Raw genomic sequence first — 19594 nt, forward strand, 5'->3', positions numbered from 1 at the left:
TATTTATAAAAATAAGAATCTCCCCTCTTGCAAAAGTAAACCTGCTTTAGTTTCCAATAAGGGAAAGCAACAGGATTTCTCTAATGCCCCCACCCCAGCAGCACAGACTCACTGTTCCATCACTCCCCAACCACTGGATTCATCTACACAGAATATGAAAAGGGAGCCTAGTGTAGGCTTAGAATCACTTTTGGTTGTAGGTATCACAGCTCTGAGGATGATCTCCTTGCCCAAAGTGACAGTGGTGGGCTAAACACTAGGACAATCACATGTGAGAAGGGGGGGGGGGTCATATACACCTCTATAACTAAAGTACTGGTGTTTAGTTGCCCTTCATGGCTTTAAAGTAGCACAAAATTATCTCTTGGGGCTAAGTCTGTGCATTATTTACTTGTGTTCTCTCTGTGACCGAATAGTACTATCCACCCAATGTCAAGGTTCCTATAGAGGTGGATCTGTCATCTGCTTATATTCTGCACTGAAAATGGACAAAGATTTAATATACTCATGATCGCATGTTTGCTAAATGACAGTTTTACAGTGTCTATTGTCAGCATTGTGTTCAGCTTGGAGATGTCAGCTTAAACCCAGTCATAGATGGTTTGAATTTCAGCCAGTTCAGCAGGAATCGGCTCAGATTCAAACCATGTATGGGCAGGCTGAATGCACCCAAATTGATCGATTTGATCAACTTGGGTACAACCAGCCTGTTGGATTTTACATGTGACTATTGCTAGCGGCTGTTATAGCCGTTAGCAATAATCACTGTGTTCTCCAAACGGGGACAGGTTCCCCCACTGAGATAACACAGTGGCTCCGTGGGAGGGATACTGACTGTGTTGATAGGGGAATCAAGCAAATTTTTTTTCCTGCAGCCATGGAAAACTGCTCCGTCTGTGTGACATCAGTGTGATCCTGACAGGGGGATAATGCAGGTAAATAATAAAGAATCAAGCAATCTCCGGGAAGTACTGTTAAATAAAGTCAAGAGTGAAGATTCATAATGTCACAGACATCTTACTTTTAAAAGAGAACCAGTCACCAGAGTCCATAAAATGGTAGCAGTGTTCACAAAAATCTTCCAAAATTAAAGAGCAGTTCAGTTAAAACATATACTGCATTCAGAAAAAAACCCATCAAGGCATGAGTAAAGTTTGCAACAACTGCCAATCTAAAAATGGGAGGTTCTCCTTCACCTAAAGAACATTTTACTTTTGTCTTTAGGACATATACATGTATATGACATATAGTATATTTTCATTTTATAGAAGCTCCCCTAGTTTTAATCAATATGCAAGTTTGCATTCAAGGCTCATCTCTGTATAAAATTCCATTGCTTCTTGGATTGTAGAAGAGAGATCTTTTAACTCCTAATCCGATAAACCCCTTTCTAAAATGTGATTGTCCTCACAAGTTCCGAAATGTAGCAAAATGTATGTGGGAGATCACTGCTGTGTTTTATGATGCCGATTTAGAAATGGCCTAGCTAAAGTTTGAAAATGAGGCCCAATTTAGAGGACAGTAAAAGTCAAACCTGGATTTGTGCATAAACTGTACAGAGCAGTAGGAGGAAACTTTACCCAATGTATTTACTTTGCTCTGTACTGCACCTGCCTATTTCAATGTATACAGTACGTCCTTAAAGTATTCTTCCATGCCACAATAGCAAGGCAGTCTGACTGTGATGCTCAAGATTGGGGCACATGTCATTAGTGTGCCAGCATCTTGTACAAGAAAGATGCCAGCTCATAAGGAAGGCACACTGTACATGATGTCGGCTATTAGGATGAGCCAGATTTTAACTAGTGTGGCATTTCTCTCCTCCTTGGAGGCTAGTTTATTCATAGTGAAGAGATTGTTAACTTTTGTGGAATAGGGTGTACAGTTGTGTTCAAAATAATAGCAGTGTGTTGAAAAAAGTGAATAAAGTTCAAAATCCTTCTAATAGCTTTTCTTTCCATACACACAAATGCATTGGGAACACTACACATTCTATTCCAAATCAAAACATGAAGAAAAATATATCACATTTGTGTTTTTCCTCTAAAAAAAAATTGAAGAAAAGTGAATATTAGACTGTTCAAAAAAATAGCAGTGTTTGTATTCTTCTTTACAAACTCAAACATTCACTATATAAACTGAAAAATGTTTGAAGATTTTGCTTTCCTTTGAATCACTTAATTAATATTTAGTTGTATAAGCACTGTTTCTGAGAACTGCTGTACATCTGTGTTGCATGGAGTCACCCAACTTCTGGCACCTGTGAACAGGTACCCCAGCCCAGGATGATTGGACTACATTCCACAGTTCTCTATTTCTTGGTTTTGCCTCAGAAACTGCATTTTTGTCACCCCACAAGTTTTCTATTGGATTAGGATCCGGGGATTGGGCTGGCCACTCCAGAACGTCAATCTTGTTGGTCTGGAACCAAGATGTTGCACGTTTACTGGTGTGTTTTGGGGTCGTTTTCTTGTTGGAACACCCATTTCAAGGGCATTTCCTCTTCAGCATAAGGCAGCATGACCTCTTCAAGTATTCTGATGTATTCAAACTGATCCATGATCCCTGGTATGCGATAAATAGGCCCAACACCGTAGTATGAGAAACATCCCCATATCATGATGCTTGCGCAACCATGCTTCACTGTCTTCACAGTGTACTGTGGCTTGAATTCAGTGTTTGGGGGTCATCTGACAAACTGTCTCCGGCCACTAGACCCAAAAAGAACAATCTTACTTTCATCAGTCCACAAAATGTTGTGCCATTTCTCTTTAGGCCAGTCAATGTGCTCTTTGGCAAATTGTAACCTCTTCAGCACATGTCTTTTTTTCAACTGTGGGACTTTGTGGGGGCTTCTTGCAGATAGCTTGGCTTCACATAGGCGTCTTCTAATTGTAACAGTACTCACAGGGAACTTTACACCTTCTTTGATCTTCCTGGAGTTGATTGTTAGCGGAGTCCTTGCCATTTTGGCTATTCTTCTATCCATTCGAATAGTAGCTTTTCACTTTCTTCCACGTCTTTCAGGTTTTGGTTGCCATTTTAAAGCATTTGCGATCATTTTAGCTGAGCAGCCTATCATTTTCTGCACTTCTTTAAAAAGTTGATTGGAGAGGGGAAAACATATAATCAAGGTACGCTGTTCTTCTGAACAACGTCTGGAACGACCCATTTTCCTCAGAATTTCAGAGAAATGCACTGTAACCAGCATGTACAACATTTGCTGCCTTCCTTCCTTAAATAAGGGCAATAATTGCCACCTGTTTTTCAAAGAATGAATGACCTCACTAATAGAACTCCACGCTGCTATTATTTTGAACATGCCCCTTTCAATTAGTGATTCAATTACACAGAATCTGCAGCATGCATGTCATGACTGTTGGGTCTGTTGGATTTCTATTACTCTACTACATCTGCTAGTAAATTATTTGCCATGTAGAAATATCATTTCTACCAAAACCAGTGATTAATCAGGTTAGTGATGTCTGACTGCTATTATTTTGAACACAACTGTAGGTCTGCTTTCATCAACATTGTACACTGAAGACCTGTACTTTCCCTGACTCAAAGAAGCTCTATATCTTGAGAAATGTCACTGATCTCCAGTTCAGTGAAGATAATTTAGTTTGCCATTTAGGTCAGTACTCTTGAAATACAGGTCATCATTGAGCAGCAAACTGTTGCTCAACTCTTCTGTAACTTTTATCAAGCAGGTGATGGAAAAAAGGTAAATATACTTAGTAAAGTGACCTGCCATAAAGAATACTATCCAAACTGATAAGGATCAAAGTAATAAGGATCAAACTTTAAAAAAAATAAAGTACTGTTTAGAACACTTTGCAATTAATGTAAAACGCAAATAAACCTCCCCATTAGCTGGTAGCAGATATAAATGTGTACACTGCTGTGTAAATGTTGTGTACAAATTGTGATGTGTCCAGCTGTAAGCTGGCACAGTTTAGTCCTCTATTCCTCGTGTGTCATGTCTATATACTTTCTGTGGTTCCGCACTTGCCGAGGTCTGGTATTGCCTGCAGCCCTTAAAGTGGTTGTAAACCTCAGACATTAAATATGAACAAAGCATATCTCTCTACAGTGTATACTTGTCTAAATTAAGAGCACTAAATGTCTTTTCTGTCTGCTGCTTTCATCCTCTGCTATCCACATGAGTCACTTCTGACAAGTTTTCCTGACACCAAGAGAAAAATTGTGACAGGGAAGGGACCTCCAGCAGATTGAAAGCCTCAACTCTGTTCCTGTGAGCTGTGTGAAGAAGGGCGTGGGGGTCTCTTCCTTCCAATCAGCTCTCACAGCTCTCCTCACTGAGCGGAGTGTAACTTCAGCTCTTAGCCCCTTTTTTCTAAACTTTCAGACACGCTTATAAATTCAGCACTTTAAATGGATGTAGAGAGGAGAAAACTGCAGAAGGATAGGTACAACTTACGTGGGAGGATTTGGTTAATCTCTGTGTATCACTTGAGGATAGTTCCTTTACTGCGTACGTGTAAGGGCTTACAACCACTTTAAAGGTTACAATGTACAGCATTGTGTGCCCTAAACGTTCTGTAAGCTAGCTCTAATATGTGTGTATACTCTGACCATCAACTTTTGTGTGAGTGGTGAGGTTTGACCCTCTGCCAAGTTTTGTGTCCTACTGGTGAGCATTGTCACTGAGAGAGAAAGTTAGGAGAAATCCTAAATTTTATAGGTGTCATGAGAGCAAAGCCGTGAAGGGAAATGTTCGAATGGGAACAAATGTTCCAGTAAAGAACTCTCTAATATAGGAAACTTCTCACTTTTTCTCTTATGTCTTGTTGCAACAAAGTGAAGGGAAATACATTAAACAATAGATCTATGTAAAAGGGGGCCCTTGCAAATGGCCAAACCTAACACATCTTAGATATATCCCATGTATAGTGCTGTCTGACATTTTACAAACCTTGCAATGTAAATACAGCAGACATTTCCCTCTGCGATAAACACAGCAATGAATAGATTTCATATACGCCAGTCATGATAGAAATGTGGCGTCTGCCATTGTTGACCTTTTTACAAAAAAATGCTAGTTGTCTATCTGTTCTGACAATTGAGCTTCCATACTTTCTAAGTCACTGACCTATATTACGTATGCAAATCTGAAAAAAGTCAGAACAAAATCTGTATATGCCTGGTTGGTCTGGATCAATGGTTCAGTTCTGACAGCCAGGCAACTAGGTCAGCAATAACAATTTTCAGGTGTCTTCTGTCAGGTTTCTATTCAATTCAGGGGAAATCAGGTGAACCCCAGCTTTCTACTACCAGTCTGTAAGGGACTGTAGCAGTAAGGAATGATGGAGTCTCACTACCCTATTCTTTTTGCCACGAGTTTAACATTACATGTCATACGGCTGCAGCAAGACAAATGAGACTCTGTTGATGTGTGGTGACAAAGTAAAATAGTAAATCGGTGTATTAGATTTATTGTGCTCATGCTATTATCGTAGATCCAGAAGGTGTCAAACACAAAACCGCATTAAGGCAGCTGTCAATTTGTTCTCATGGCACAAAAAAACTTCCATCTGATTTCCATTATACTGTAGTTAAAAAGTTTCTGGACCAATCATTAATGATTCTTACAAAGCCCACAAAGGTCCACTTATACCTGAAATATCAGTTTTGGTTGATGGCCCTTTGACTATACAGTCACTATTCCACTATATGCACAATCTTAGGATATAGGCATGCATGTAAGAACATTGCAGAGAAAAACATTTGATGGCAGTAGGATTAGCTCCTGGGGTCCAAAATACTGTCTTGTGTCTACTGCTCGTCTCAAAACACTGTCTTCTGCATACTGGTAATGTCCATCTTCCTGAAACGGACATACTGTCAAGACTGCAGAATCTACACATAGAGATGTCCTAATATTGCCCAAAGCCAGGAAGGATTGTGTAAACTAAATGCTGCTTATCTGCCATATCTAGGGATAATAAATGACCTTTAAGCTGGCCATAGACCATTCGGATCGGAGTACAACCAGCCTGCCAGATTTTACATGTGATTATCATCTAACAGCTGTTATAGCCACTAGCAATAACCACTGTCTTCTCCCACCGGAGACCGCTTCCCCTGCCCCCCACCTTCCTGCCAGGAGATTACAGTGGCTATGGCTGGAGGGATTCCCCTGTCAACACTGTCTGTGGTTGCAGGAAATAAATTTGCACTGTCTATGGCCTGCCTTACAGTCCAGGACACAATATCAATGCTTTCAGATCCAGAGATGAATGGTATGAAAATGAAATGCCAAATCCAGGTATTGATTAATTCCAGGACATGCTAGTAGGTGAATTGGCGCCTGGTTTAAATTAGCTCTAGTATGTGATGGAAATATAAATTAGGGACCTTAGATTGTACGCCCCTTGAGGATTAACGGCTGATGTGAATGTACAATATATATGTAAAGTGCTGCGTAAACTGACGGTGCTATATAAGTACCTGAAGTAAATTATAATCAGGCTCTTGTTTAAAATAAAACATTTTTTTTATACAGTCAATTTTTTTTTTTTTTTTTTTTTTTTTGAACATCTTAACTTTGTTTTATGAGTCATAGTGGACAATTAATTTTCTAAGCCAAACAGGAGAATTCTGTGATAAGAGCAGAACAGAATCTGATGCCCATAGCAGCTGGATTATTACATTTTAAATCCCGTGCTATATGAGAGCTAGAATGGGACTGCCTGCTGTGGGTACTACCTTTTTATTCCACTTAATAATTTTATAGTATATAGACATTTTGTACAGTAGACCATGACATTGGTTCAGATACCACTTTCGGTTCTCCACTCTGATAGTTTGTGTGTGTAGGTGTAGATAGATAAATCACTTTACTTACAGACATCTAAGTACAACCTCCCTAATAATAAAGTAGTTTTTATGTACAACAGACAATGACATTGGTGTGGGTGCTACTTCCTTTTTTCTCTGCTAGTATAGTGTGAAGATATATGTACAGAAGAACAGAATATTGGTGTTTTGGCTTATTAACTTATAATGTGTTTCTCTTGCTCAATCCCAGGGTGGTACGCTCACTCAATGTGAAGGAAAGCTGCGGTTGGTGGAAATCGCACAAGTGCCCAAAGCCCATGTGGATGAGTTTAAATCTGTGTCTAAGTTCAAGATCTTCAATACAAATAATTTGTGGATCTCCTTGTCGGCAGTCAAGCGGTTGCAAGAAGCCAACTCAATTGATATGGAAATCATAGTTAATCCCAAGGTAAACTGCACAAATTTGCTTGCTGCGCATGTGCTGGTTAATTGGTAAAACAATATCCTGCCTGACATGTAACGTAGACAGGAAATCATGGTCAAAGCATTGCTAAATCTTAACTCTTACCATTGTCTCCACAGACTTTAGATGGTGGTTTGAATGTTATCCAGCTAGAGACCGCTGTGGGTGCTGCTGTCAAAAGTTTTGAAAATTCACTGGGCATCAATGTCCCTCGAAGCCGCTTCCTGCCAGTGAAAACCACATCTGATCTGCTGCTGGTCATGTCCAACCTATACAGCCTGAATGCTGGTTCACTGACCATGAGTGAGAAGAGGGAGTTTCCCACAGTGCCTCTGGTCAAACTGGGCAGCTCATTCACCAAGGTGAGGACTAGAGAGAGGCATAAACATGGCAGTGGGTGTGTATTAGTATCCACATAATGTTTAACGTGTTTTTATAGTATCTTTGCCACTGAACGGCCATCTGCTCATGCTGAAACTTGAATCCTAGCTCACAAGCCTTATCACCCCTAAGCCGTAGAATGGCACACTGAAGGGTGTAGGGATCTTGGCTGCATGTACAGCTGCTCCTTATTTATATATCTGTATTTACAGTACATATACCCTGAAAGTGACATTCTGTCATTGAGTGGAACAGGAAACCCCTCCAGAGCCCCACATCCTGCACCTCACTATTGGATCTTCACTGTTGTAGTCGACCTCGCTAACCAACAGTATGGAGAGGGCAGATCTAAAGTCAGCCTTTTTGAGCTCTGTTTAGAATTTCCATCATGAAGTGCCTGAGGTTTCTTCAACTCCGAGGGTGCTCTGCAACATCAATAAGTTACTGTAGAGTGGCTTCCTAGTTTAGCCACTTTACAGGCATCTATACATCGCAGAAGTCAACTTTATTAGGAACAAGTTTTATTATATCTTTTTACACAACTTGGGGAATAGCTCTACTTTAAACATTTGATGAAAAAGACCCTACTGGGCTGAACTAGCTGATATTTTATACAGCCTGTGTTGCTGCTATTATTACACTGGTCATGTAGTAGTATTTGGTTCTTGACACTTGCACAGCATGACTTTATTTTTTTTTCCCCACTAGGTGCAAGACTACTTGAGGAGGTTTGAAAGCATACCAGACATGCTCGAGCTGGATCATCTCACCGTGTCAGGAGATGTGACCTTTGGAAAGAATGTTGTACTGAAGGTGTGTACAGTATGCTGAGTCAGCCATCGATATTGTGCTGAACTGAGCTAGCTTCGTCAGTGCACTTCCCTTTCATTACTCTCTCAGGTGCAATTCATACCTCATCAGGATGTACAGCACATAATTTGAGACATTGGCTCAGTCCCTTCTGAACAGCTGAATAAGAATCCGAAAAGCAAACAAGAAATGATTGTTTAAGGATAAGAATTGTACTAATGGGGCTGCGTCACCACTGCTCTGTTTGCTGAGAAAAAAAAATCACATGAAGTTAAGTTACAGTATACTTGGATTATCTCACTCCGGCAAACATATTGTTTAGGGGAATATGAAGAAATAATTTACACGGTGTTCTGTATAGGGCCAGAGAAATAAAATGGTTCTTCTTTATGCCAGGGGAAGATCTAACAATTTCACCCCAAATAATAAAGTGGAAGCAAGCTTTTGCTCCAACTTTATGTGACACAATGCATACCCCTCTCTTGGTGCCTGCATAGCATTGTGGATGGCGGGGGGGCTTCGGGGAAACTGTTTGTAACAGTACAGTACCTAGAATATCGCAAGTTTTTCTGTAGTTGCGCCAACTGCTACAGTGATTGTCAGCTTTCCCTGTGGGTCTTTCAGGTATGAAATTTGAATAATTGTATCGGTCCAAGCTGGACAACATACAGTGCCTTGAAAAAGTATTCATACCCCTTGAAATTTTCCACATTTTGTCATGTTCAACCAAAAACGTAAACGTATTTTATGTGATAGACCAACACAAAGTGGCACATAATTGTGAAGTGGAAGGAAAATTTATAAATGGTTTTCAAATTTTTTTACAAATATGTGAAAAGTGTGGCGTGCATTTGTATTCAGCCCCCCGCAGTCAATACTTTGTAGAATCACCTTTTGTTGCAATTCCAGCTGCAAGTCTTTTTGGGGATGTCTATACCAGCTTTGCACATCTAGAGAGTGACCTTTTTGCCCATTCTTCTTTGCAAAATAGTTAAGGCTCTGTCAGATTGGATGGAGAGCGTGAACAGCAGTTTGCAAGGCTTGCCACAGATTCTCAATTGGATTTAGGTCTGGACTTTGACTGGGCCATTCTAACACACGAATATGCTTTGATCTAAAACATTCCATTGTAGCTCTGGCTGTATGTTTCGGGTTTTTGTCCTGCTGGAAGGTGAACCTTTGCCCCAGTCTCATGTCTTTATCAGATTCTAACAGGTTTTCTACTATTATGGCTCCGTCCATCTTCCCATCAACTCTGACCAGCTTCCTTGTCCCTGCTGAAGAAAAGCATCCCCACAACATGATGCTGCCACCACATTTCACGGTGGGAATGGTGTGTTCCATTACCATTGACCGTTTGTGCTACACCAGTGTTTGGGGGTGTGTGGTAAAAACATATCTCAACTATGGGGTTTACCCCCCCCACCCAAATGACAAATGTAACTGTCTCAAGCCCCCATAAGGATACTTTCATACTGATTCGCTGACGTTTAACCACACTGTGGGTGCAGCGCAGTGCACCTTTGGCTTTCCTTAGGGTTTGCTGTGCTTTGCCGTAGACTTCTATTAAATCCTGCGGGTTTGGTGTGCTTTCATAAACTGCACTACACCCACAAGATGTAATAGAAGTCCATGGCTCAGTGCAGCTAACCCACAGTAAAGCTGCAGGTTCACTGCACTGCATCCGCGGATCCGTGTAAAAGCAGCCTGATAGTTAACCCTTTTTATAGGTGCTAATATGCTCATTGCAAAAGCGCAGTGTATGTGTTGTTTAATGAGCTTCTGCTTGCATCTCTTTCCAAGCTGCTAGAAAGGTCCCAGGTGGAGTGCACTTGGTCTCACTTCGCCTGGGACAGGAATTGGTACTACAGAGAATCATCAGCTTATGCGGCTCCTGCTCCCTCCTCAGCCGGTGCCAGCTTGATGCACTCTGATGCTCTGGGATGGTGGGCCAGCAAGCCCAGATTGTGATACCGAAACTGGGCATGCACTTCCCTGGTTTGAGGTTGCAGGCCACACGTCAGAGGACTCCATGGGTCATGCTTTACAATGTCCAGTCAGTGAAAGAAAAATCTGGTGGTTAGGCTTTACAGCAGTTTGCACTTCATCTTATTGAATGTGATTAGATGAATGGACAGCAGGATTAATGGATGGAGAGGGTGGTAAGCAGTGATGCAGCCTCTGTATCAGAAATGGGGGCTGGGCCATGTTGTTGCCTCTTTTTTGTGTTCGTTTTTATTTATAGTTGAAAATTCCCCTTAAATGATCAAAATGGGAGATTTCTGGAGAAGTAAATTCTGTGTTTAACAAATGCCACTGAAAACCACCTATTATTTCCTTACTGTAAAATGTAATTGTATTTTGGCCCTTTCTACAAGACGTTTTAATGGCTTCCGTGACAACTATTATTTAGATTCATTCGATCTGAAAATGACCATTGCTGCCTTGCATTTCAGGTGCCTTCAATTACAAATGTACATTTTAAGTGAAAAGTCGTCATGCTGTGTATATGGTACAAAGCGCTCACCACCCACACACACATCTAACCTAATTGGTTCAAGGCGGGTTGGTGAGCGCCTTTAATGTTAAAGTAGATGTCAACTAGATTTAATAATGATTGACGAGAGTCACATCTAAAACCTACACACCGATTACCCACTGCTTTAATTCTGGTCTGTGTTCTTATACCTGAACTCAAGGTAAACCGTAAAAGGAACATAAAATAGCTTGATGCTGAATGTAAACTTAATATTTAAAAATACAATACCTGTTAATTGAAGGGCCAATTCACACTATATGCAGTGACAGACATTTTACCATGAGGCAAAACATCTGTCACCGCAGGGACACACAGGAAACAATTGTTTACTTTGTGTCCCATTTACACAGCAAAGCAGCTTAGTGCTGCACTTTATCGCGGTGCACTGGCCCAAATCGCACTGCAATGTCGTGCAGCGCAGCACACCGCCTAACATTGCAGTGAATGAAGTGTACATTTTGTGCACTTCAAATAAAGCTAATACAGAAAACAAAACGGACAATGTGGTGCGCTGAATTGCCCACCACACTGGCCCCTAGCCAGGCAGCAGCTCAGAGTGGCCGAAGCACTGAATTGTTCTGGCTTCTCTGTCATTTGCGCAGTGATTTGGTGTCCCTTTTTCTTGTGTGACAAATTCACACTTGTCAGCTGTGAAATCGCAAACCACATAAACTATGTCACAATGTTTACCATTACTGAAATTTCTCGTTTAATCAAATGAACAAATGGTATCTCTACCATACCCTAGACCAGTGGTCTACAAACTATGGCCCTCCAGGTGTTGAGGAACTGCAAGTCCCATGAGGCCTTGCAAGACTCTGCCTCTGGGAGTCTTGCCTGTGGCTGTCAGAGGCATGATGGGACTTGTAGCACTTCAACAGCTGGAGGGTCATCGTTTGGAGACCCCTGCCCTAGACCCTGAAGGTTGTCATTTGAGTATTGTGGCTAAGCAAATGAAGCAAGTTTTACGCTGCCTCCGTTAACACCTAGGTGAAGGCAAACGAAAGCAATAAGTGAAGTCCACAAGTTGCTATAAAAGCAAGACTTTGTTCCTTAGTTGAGACATATGGTCAGTACATTGATATTATTGACATGTGATTCATGTTCCTAACCCTGCTTCTGTAGCCTGGCCTTACCGAATTTGTACTCTGTCCTGTTAATATTTTTTATATTTTTGTCCTGTTCATTTTTTATATTTTTATTCTATTAAGTCTTTAGATGAATCGTGTTTTCATATCCACTGCCACTTATTAGGAAAGTAATTTTCCTGAATTTATTCATAGAGTGAAATGAGGGTGTACTCTGTGGGAAGTGATACCTCTGCTTGAGTCACGACAGCAGAAGATCAGTGTGCGAGTCTTGCAGGAGACCCTATTAGAATACATAGCCTGCCACATAGCTCTCCAGTTATAGTGTTGGGTGAAATTACCATTTTAGTGTTTTAAGATCTTTCTACTCTATATCTCATCATTAGCTGACACGTATATCAATGGTTACATTTCTATTTTCTTATCTGACCTGTCGCATACAATGTGGACCACACAGTAATGATTCTATGAATGTTAATGCCTGATGGCAGAAAGAGATACCTGGTTTATCTTGGCGAGGAAGTGTTTGGCCAGAGGGTGTTGGGTATCTCAGAGTGCCCACTGACATATGATCGTTTCCCCCTGCAACCATAACCTGGTGGATTCCTATGTCTATGAACTCCTTAACTGCACTGAAATTGATAGTATTGAGATAATCAGGCTTTTTGGGTCGTTTAATTAACCTGTGCTCTTTCTGTTTCTTCTTTAGGGCACAGTAATCATTATTGCAAATCACGGTGACAGAATTGACATCCCACCTGGTGCTGTGTTAGAAAACAAGATTGTGTCTGGAAACCTTCGGATCCTGGACCACTGAGGCACTGTCATCACCTCTGCACATACTTGTTAATATGAATGATGTACAGTACCCAATAGTAAACGTTCTGAATCCAGGTGGCTGGTACCCAGCTGATCTGACCTCTGCAGTCCTTATCCCCTACACCACAGATGTCAAACTGACAGCCCTCCAGCTGTTGCAGAACTACAAATCCCATGAGGCAGTGCATGGCTGACAGTTACAAGCATGACTCCTACTGGCAGAGGCATGATGGGCCTTGTAGTTCTGCAACAGCTGGAGGGCCGTCAGTGTGACACCCCTACCCTACACTATTGTCAGTATTGTACAATGTCTGTGTGATATATAGTCTTTATTTAAACAAAGAAGAAGATGAATTCCCTGTTATATTTGAAAGCAATAAATATAGTATTTAGTAATCTGAAAAGCAAAGAGAACCCTGGTGATGTAGAAGACCCTTTAAAGTGCAATACCGTCCTGATGTGTGACAATAAAAGAACAAACCAAAGCTTATGTGTGAGATTAATAACATTTTATATTTCTTTTTAATTCTTTCTTTTTGTGAATGATCTTTCACGTATGTTATATGTGAAAGATCATGAAAAGTTAATGTCAACTTTTCAAGATACTGTGCAGGTACCTGGAAAAGATGGCAAATGGAATGTACGCATCATATGAAAAGTAAAATGCAATGGGTAAAAGTAGGGAAGGAAAATATATAATCAACCAGAAATACCAAAAAAAAAAATCACTGTTGGCACCTGTTTCTTGTGAGTTTGAGCAGACAGTGAGGTACAAAATGGTGTAGAATGCATGTAGGGGGAATCTTGAAATATAGATGTTGTGAGGGCGAGCGTATTATGATGAGCTACAATGATACTATAATGGAAAAGGACAAAGGGGGGGGGGAGGGTGGCGAAGTTAGGAAAGAAGGTGCAGGGCCCAGCTGGGAACCCCCATTGTAGAAGGCCAGCATTAATCACATCCTACTCTGATGATACAATGTTCAGGTTGCAATTATCAAACCAGGGTGACCATAAAAAAATAGAATGAATATCATTCATTACAGAGATGAGTTTCTCATGAATTGTGGTGCCCATCACTCTGTTCCATCTTCATAAAGTTCAAAGTAGGTTGCCTTCAAGCTTTGGCTATCATTTGCCATGTAGTTGAAAAGATAAAGGTTAATATTTTTTCACATCTGGTGAGATCAGTCTAAGTAAAGTCTCCCATGGCGTTGTGAACCAGGTTTCTCTGATTAAATTGTATACTGAGATCCATGACTTTTGGATCTTGGGCCACAGCTATCTAATGTATTAGAGTATTCCCTGTACCCCACATCCACAATGGAGAGCATTGAGTATGAATGTGAAAAAGAAAAAGCACCTTGTGAGCATTTCCTTGGGTGTGAAAATTGGTTAAACATTATGCTGCCATTCTAGGGATTCCACCAGATCCTGCTACTAGTTAGGCATGTGAGTTTGTGGGGTATATAAGAGGTAATGATCTCATCACAGTAACTCTAGAAACAAGCTCAGGTATGGTACATAGAACTGGAGTTTATTTTATAATGTACACATTTTGTATTTGGGTTATATTTACATTTAAAAAGAGTTTCTGAAGAACACCGGAGGTCACAGCGGGCAACAAAGAAAAGCAACATGCAAAGAGATTGCAAGAGCCAATGTGTTAAGAGGATATACAAGGCAGAACCATCAGCAGGGTACCAAAGCAGTGGTGTAACTACTAGGGTTGCAGAGATCATACCTGCGACTGAACCCTGGAGTTCCAACACCATGGAGGACCCCAAGCAGTGTTGTGAACATGGGAATTTGGGGAAAAAAAAAAATCCTGATTTCTCCTGTCCATAGGACAGATAATCTGCCTGTAAATTTTAGGACTGGTGGCAGCAGCTGAGCGTCTTTGATACTCTCCCAGCCCAGTGTGCCTTCATGGACTGGAGAGCAGAGGGCAATACAGCTGCTGCTCCTCGTTCCTCCTCTGTCTGCCTGCCCGCTGCACCCACACTCCTCACCTCCTATGTGCAGCTGTACTGATAGAGAGATGAGATGTGTGGGTTGGAAATATGAAAAACAGCAACTACAGATTTCCTGGCTGTGTGAATGATGCTGCTGCCTAAGCCACCATCCTCAACCCTTGCGTGAGTCAACACTAAGCACGGCAGTACACTGTGATCTCTGAACAGTCCCTATCTTCCTCCCTTCTCTCCTCCATCTGTCTCGCTCCCCCTCTCTGTTCTTCCAAGAGCTTCACAAACTTGCTCAGTTCCAGTGAGCACTTGGACAACTTATACATTGATCACTTTTTTTTTTCTTTTCCATTCAAGCAAGAGGTTGAACGGAAAAAGGCCCTGGCCCTTCATGGTTTCTTGCATTGGGGCCCTGAAGGTTCTAATTACACCTTGCAGACAGAAGAAGTTGCAGGATGAAGAGAAACAAGTTCTGGGATGGGGTTCACTATCATAACACTAGAACTACCACACATGATATGATTGTAGAGTATAGGGGAAGTAATCTTCATGCTCCAAGGAAAGCGGTGCACCCACCCTAGAGATTAGAATGTGCCTAACTGCCTTATCTTGGAAAATGTGAGATCTGTGGACAAAATTCTATACAGCAGTCAAAGAACTGGAGATGTTTGGTGAGAGAAGTGCTGCAGTACCTATAAACCACATGTGGAAGTACACGGGCCCATGTGTTCACACTGCACAGACTTTGCTACACACCGCACCACAGATGATTACCCCTCCTCATTTTTTGTGTCTCTTCAGCCCCCCTTTCCAGACCATCCTATCGCAGCTGTAGTTCTGAGTCAGAAACATGCAGGGCTTGCAGTGCAAGTCTTGCTTCAGTCCACCAATATTACTGAAAATTATTTGCCACATAGGAGAAGTTGGTGTTGTAAAAATTATCTGCCCTGGGTTTAAAATACATTAACATTCTTAATTCAAAATAAGTGACAAAGTGTGGTTTGAGTTATCAGGTTTTAAAATGCATCGCGGTAGGAACTTAAAGTGGAACTTCACGCTCAATCAACATTAACTATTGTTCATCTTTATGCTGCTTAGTCAATACTGTAGATTGGAAAGTGTATCATATTTATTTGTCCATTACTCAATGGGTCAGGGCTGTTTGGGTGGCAAAAAGAGGACCTTACTCAATATTAAGGGGGTGGTTATAAAGTTATAGCTGATCTGTGTATGTGGCCTGAACTGGCCATTTACGGCATCTACCATTCCAAAAATGCCAGTTTTACCATGTTTTCAGTGTTGGAGCATTTTTATAGCTAAAAAAAAAAAGACCCACTAGTTCTGTTTTCCAGCCAAAAAACATTGATTACAGTCTGGGTGTGTGTGCATGAACACATAGGTTCACATGCTGGGGAGTTTACTGGCTGTAGAAAAAAAAAAAGTCAAAAGCCAAAAAAGCAGCTGTAAAAATCATCCAGTGTACATGAGGATTAAACCAAAAAAGAAAATCTTATATGACCTAGTCCAGCCCAGAATATTATTGATTCTTTCTGTGCATAGTGGTACATTGCAGGTCAGAAAACTGAGCGCCATCCCTGATCATTAGGAGACCTCTAGCAATAAGGCCTGTTATTCTCTCTTGAGCTGAAACATTTTGATCTGGTCACAAGCCTGATATCACTTAGACTGTGGAAAAACATACATTTTTCTGTGTTGCATAGCAGTTCTTTGTCACAGGGTGTGTAAAGTTTCTCCATGGTGACGCTCGCACATTGCATCATGTCTGACAGCAGCATGGTGACACAGCCTGGCAACAGAGGTGTGGTAATAAAAATTCATTTAACTGGAATCTCACAGTTCTTCCTTCTAAAAACAGTTAAGTGTTCATTCTACGGAAAATATTTGCACAGTTTTCTTCATCGGAAGTGGAATAGTTGATTCATATTAACAAAACAAAAAAAGTATTCTGTAACATAGCCTATTTTTCATTTATTAGAAATGCTTTTAATTGATGAGAGCTGTAATCACAAAAATAAAACTGTAGGAGTGCAGCATGACAGCCATATCTGCTCCACGTATACATTTAGACCCCATGCACTCAGGCAGGGAAAAAAAAAAATGCTTTAGAAACTTTTTTTTTTTTTGTATGTCTCTGACCGCAGCACTATATTATCCTATGTGTCCATGCACATTATGGCACTTATATTCCTATTTTAGAACAGCATTCAGAGAGATGTGAATTTGAATAATTTATATACACAGTGCTATTAAAGTATTCATACCCCTTGAAATTTTCCTCATTTTGTCATGTTACAACCAAAAACATAAATGTATTTTATTGGGAATTTGTGATAGACCAACACAAAGTGGCACATAATTGGGAAGTGGAAGGAAAATGGTTTTCAATTTTTTTTTTTTAAATATAAAATGAATACTGATCTTCATAGAGTAAAGCACAGGTGAATGAGCCCTTAAATTTTTTTTTTTTTTTTAAATTCTCACATTTTTGTAGCAGTTATTTTTTTTTAACTGCCCGGGTGGGGTGGGGCTTTAAAAAGAACCTGAAAAAGTAGAATTATGATAGATGTTCATTCTTGCTTCACTGTTTACTAGATGCATGTTTTGTGGGGTCAGTGACTAATGGTTGTGGCTGTACATGGCATCATACTGTTATATGCACAAAATTTCCATTTAAAGTGGTTAGAATGCATGAAGGTAAAAAAACCTTCAGCCTTTACATGGATAAAGGTTAAAAAAAAAAACCACCACCCTTCTTTGTGCAGTTGTGCCCCCAGCCCCCTCAATACTTACCTGAACCTCATTGCAAGCCAGCGATGTAAATGACACCCTTGGCTGGCACGGGTGACTGCCTCCTCATTGGCTGAGGCAGCAAGTCAGCCAATAAGAAGAGAGGGGAGTATGGCCAAGCTGTAGCTTCGTGTGTGAATGGACACAGAGCAGTGGTGCTCCCCATAGCAAGCTGCTTGCTGTGGGGGCACCAACAGGAGGGAGGAGTCTGCAGGGAGAACCCATGAAGAGGGAGATCCAGGCTGCTCTGTGCAAAACCACGGCACACAGCAGGTAAATATAACATGTTTGTTATTTTGGAAAAAAACTATGAACTTTTAGAATCGCTTTAACTCTTATGGGGATTTTTTTTTTTAAGGCAAGCAGATAGATACAGTTGTGCTCAAAAGTTTACATACCCTGGCAGAAATTGTGAAATTTTGGCATTGATATTGAAAATGACTCATCATGCCAAAAAATTATTTTATTGAAGGATGATGATGATTATATGAAGCCATTTATTATCAAATAGTTGTTTGGCTCTTTTTTTGTAAATCATAACAGAAATCACCCAAATGGCCATGATCAAAAGTTTACATCCCCTGGAATGTTTGGCCTTGGTACAAACACACAAGGTGACTTACATGGGTTAAAATGCCAATTAGAGGTTAATGTCCCACATCTGTGGTTTTTTACATTGCAATTAGTGTCAGTGTATAAATAATCAATGAGTTTGTTAGCTCTTACGTGGAAGCACTGACTAGGTTAGATACTGAGCCATGGGGATCAGAAAAGAACTGACAAAAGTCCTACATAACAAGGTAATGGAACTTTATACAGATGGAAAAGAACATAAAAAGATGTCACACTGTAATCAGCAAATTAACTCAAAACACCTGTAAAGGGTTCCTGAGCCTTTAAATGATCTCAGTCTGGTTCAGTAGGCTACACAATTATGGGGAAGCCTGCTGACTTGACAGTTGTCCAGAAGACAGTCATTGACGCCCTAACATAAGGTCATTGCTAAAGAAGCTGGCTGTTTAGAGTGCTGTATCCAAGCATATTAATGGAAAGTTGAATGGAAGGAAAAAGTGTAGAAGAAAAGGGTGCACAAGAAACAGGGACAATCGCAGCCTTGAAAGGATTGTGAAGCAAAGGCCATTCAAGATTTTGGGGGAGATTCACAAGGTGTGGACTATGACCGCTGTTGGTGCTTCAAGAGCCACCACACACAGACATATCCAGGACATGGGCTACAACTATCACATTCCTTGTGTCAAGCCACTCCTGAATCAGAGACGTCAGAAGCATCTTACCTGGGCGAAGGAGAAAAAGTACTGGACTGTTGCTCAGTGGTCCAAAGTCCTCTTTTTGGATGAAAGTATATGGTGCATTTCATTTAGAAATCAAGGTTCTAGAGTCTGGCGATAGAGAAGAGAGGCACAGAATTCAAATTGCATGAGGTCCAGTGTAAAGTTTCCAGTCATTGATGATTTGGGGAGCCATGTCATCTGCTAGTGTTGGTCCACTGTGTTTTATCAATTCCAAAGTCAGTGCAGCCCTCTACCAGGAAGTTCTGGAGCACTTCATGCCACTCCACGTGTAGTGAATCCCCTATCCAGGGCTCAATTCACTAAGGGTTATATTATTTCATTTTTCCAGTTTTTTGCAATTCACAAAAAAAAAAAAGCAGAAGTTATTTCATCAAAATGTGAGGCATTTTACACATGAAACCATGTGACATTTTATCTCGTGATATCCAGTGGGATGGATACAGTGGAGAAGGATTAGAACCCCTGTCAGTTTGTATTACTAATAAAGAGTTAAAATGGTGCATTAGCATATTGCTACAGTTTTTAAACCAAGTCAGTGCGGTTCCTGTAGCATATATAACCACCTGACGACCGCAGATAGCCAAATGACAGCTACACTGCGG

General features: G+C 40.8%; 1 protein-coding gene across 3 annotated transcripts in view; it reads left to right on the forward strand.

Annotated features, from left to right (window-relative positions):
* Nucleotides 1-13389, forward strand: part of UGP2 (UDP-glucose pyrophosphorylase 2) — a 128834-nt gene extending 115445 nt beyond the window's left edge. For all 3 annotated transcript variants that reach the window (XM_089672001.1, XM_089672000.1, XM_089672002.1), the window contains 4 exons: nucleotides 7055-7252; nucleotides 7387-7629; nucleotides 8357-8461; nucleotides 12795-13389. In XM_089672001.1, coding sequence (XP_089528127.1) covers nucleotides 7055-7252; nucleotides 7387-7629; nucleotides 8357-8461; nucleotides 12795-12902 — 654 coding nt within the window. In that variant the 3' untranslated portion in view covers nucleotides 12903-13389. The remainder of the gene's footprint in view (nucleotides 1-7054; nucleotides 7253-7386; nucleotides 7630-8356; nucleotides 8462-12794) is intronic.
* The last annotated feature ends 6205 nt before the right edge of the window (nucleotides 13390-19594 follow it).

Source organism: Staurois parvus, unplaced genomic scaffold (genome assembly GCF_062004578.1).
Source record: "Staurois parvus isolate SC_StPar_1 unplaced genomic scaffold, SC_StPar_1.0 ptg000117l, whole genome shotgun sequence".
NCBI classification, from domain to species: Eukaryota; Metazoa; Chordata; class Amphibia; order Anura; family Ranidae; genus Staurois; species Staurois parvus.